General features: G+C 36.4%; 1 protein-coding gene across 3 annotated transcripts in view; it reads right to left on the minus strand.

Moving 5' to 3' along the window:
- The window catches only part of LOC144978043 (uncharacterized), a 39,126-nt gene that overhangs the window by 4,131 nt on the left and 32,495 nt on the right, over window positions 1-2,500 (minus strand). For all 3 annotated transcript variants that reach the window (XM_078923530.1, XM_078923529.1, XM_078923528.1), the window contains exons 3-4: window positions 2,165-2,269; window positions 449-593 (exon numbers count right to left, since the gene is read on the minus strand). In XM_078923530.1, the coding sequence (XP_078779656.1) occupies window positions 449-593; window positions 2,165-2,269 (250 nt within the window). The remainder of the gene's footprint in view (window positions 1-448; window positions 594-2,164; window positions 2,270-2,500) is intronic.

The following is a 2,500-nucleotide window of genomic DNA, read 5'->3' on the forward strand; positions in this document are numbered from 1 at the left end:
TAGATAGTATGCAGATGACGTCACTCAGGCCTTTGTTATTGTTTTTGCCATCCGCGTTTGTGAGTTGTTCTCACTAAACTGTATTAACCAGACTATAAAAGTTCATGGTTACACAGAGTTTCTGTGTTGGTCCGTTATACTTCCGGATGGCAATGTTGTGAACTCCTTGGCCAAGCGCATTCTATCTATAACGGTCCACAGCAACATAGATAGTATGCGCTTGGCTAAGGAGTTCACAACCTTGCCATCCGGAAGTATAACGGACCAACACACAAAAATGTGTGTAACCATGATCGTTTATAGTCAGGTTGATACAGTTTAGTGAGAATTACTCATAAACGCGGATGGCAAAAAAAAAACCCCAAAAAAACAAACCAATAACAAAGACCTGAGTGACGTCAACTTCGAACTATCTAAAGAGGACATTGCTACGGTCATATCGACTTACCTTGATGTTACTATTTATAGTCCACGTGATGCTTTCCTCGCGTGTATTTTCATCCGTCTTTTCAACGGAAACCTCCCGACCAAAGGCCACTGCAACTCCTGCTACTTCGTCTGGTAGACCAAGTTTGAGATCTACGTGGACACCTCTGGTTGAAAAATAAAAAAACAAAACAACAAATTATGTGACTGATAATCAGAGAATAAATAAGGTTATCCAACGTGTATATGTATAGAATAATAGATACGTCAATTTAAATATAAATAGTGTGTTGAATGAAGTTAAGGGTACATGTAGGACGATTTGGAGGAGGAGAAGGAGGGGGAGGAGGAGGAGGAAGAAGAAGAAGAAGAAGAAGAAGAAGAAGAAGAAGAAGAAGAAGAAGAAGAAGAAGAAAAGAAGAAGAAGAAGAAGAAGAAGAAAAGAAGAAGAAGAAGAAGAAGAAGAAGAAGAAGAAGAAGAAGAAGAAGAAAAGAAGAAGAAGAAGAAGAAGAAGAAGAAGAAGAGAAGAAGAAGAAGAAGAAGAAGAAGAAGAAGAAGAAGAAGAAGAAGAGAAGAAGAAGAAGAAGAAGAAGAAGAAGAAGAAGAAGAAGAAGAAGAAGAAGAAGAAGAAGAAGAAGAAGAAGAAGAAGAAGAAGAAGAAGAAGAAGAAGAAGAAGAAGAAGAAGAAGAAGAAGAAGAAGAAGAAGAAGAAGAAAGAAGAAAGAAAAGAAAGAAGAAGAAGAAAAAGAAGAAGAAGAAGAAGAAGAAGAAGAAGAAGAAGAAGAAGAAGAAGAAGAAGAAGAAGAAGAAGAAGAAGAAGATGAAGAAGAAGAAGAAGTAGAAGAAGAAGAAGAAAAACAGGAGGAGGAGGATAGAGACTGATTAACACAATTTAGTGAAAACTACTCATAATGTGGCTTTCTAAAACAATAACAAAGAGCTGAGTGAAGTCAATTTCATTTTGGGAGAAAAAAATCTCGACTTCACCGGGGATCGATCTCGGTCCCTTTGCGTGTGAATGGGAGCGATCTATAGATAGAATGCGCTTGGCCAAGGAGTTCACAACATTGCCATCCGGAAGTATAACGGACCAACACACAAACTCTGTGTAACCATGAACTTTTATAGTCTGGTTAATACAGTTTAGTGAGAACAACTCACAAACGCGGATGACAAAAAACAATAACAAAGGCCTGAGTGACGTCATCTGCATACTATCTATATTCATGTTTTCGTCCAACCATTGGATATATCTTAACACGTGTAAACACACTGCTTTGTTTATGAAAGTTGTAAACATACCATTGTGTCAAGCTGAACCAAATAACCAATCGTGATGTTCGACATTTTAAAAGCTGTTAACATTTTTCACTATGTGGAGCACTTTGAGCTCATTTTGCAATGTGACCAATGACCTCGAGCACATGGAAAGTTAATATAGATCATGCCCATTCATGTAGGCTGAAGTGAGATGATTATACATTCGGCTTGTCATCAGTAGATCTCAGGTTCAAGTGTTGCTGTAGATAGTGCAATGTTTAGTCCTTGGGAAAGGCTCTTTACTAATAATTTCTCACCATACAAAATGGTGTACCTTGCGGTTCACAGCATTTGTCGAAAAATAAGTTTGTACTCGCAAACGCGTTACAGACATCGTTTTGCGTCTTACATGTAAATCGCTTTGAGCACAACATTTTTATGATATTGCGCTCTATTAAAGCTGATATCTTCACTTACTTGGTATATCCTTTAGTTATGGCGGTTGTGGCGTGCGATACCGTGCTACGCTCTGTCTGAAATGTGTGCTCTTGGAGTTGGTCTGTCCTGTTCTCGTATATAGACCTGGTCAATGAACAACAACAATAATAAAATGATCCAAGAGTTAGTTTTCCTTGTTTATTAATATTTGATTGATTGAATGTTGATTAATATTTGATTGATTGAATGTTTATTAATATTTGATTGAAATATTAGATTGATTGAATGTTTATTAATATTAGATTGAATGACTTTTTTAAATATTTGATTGATTGAATGTTTATTAATATTTTTATTGATTGAATGTTTATTAAT

This window comes from Berghia stephanieae, chromosome 8 (genome assembly GCF_034508935.2).
Source record: "Berghia stephanieae isolate SIO BIC M18660-M18661 chromosome 8, UCSD_Bste_1.3, whole genome shotgun sequence".
NCBI classification, from domain to species: domain Eukaryota; kingdom Metazoa; phylum Mollusca; class Gastropoda; order Nudibranchia; family Aeolidiidae; genus Berghia; species Berghia stephanieae.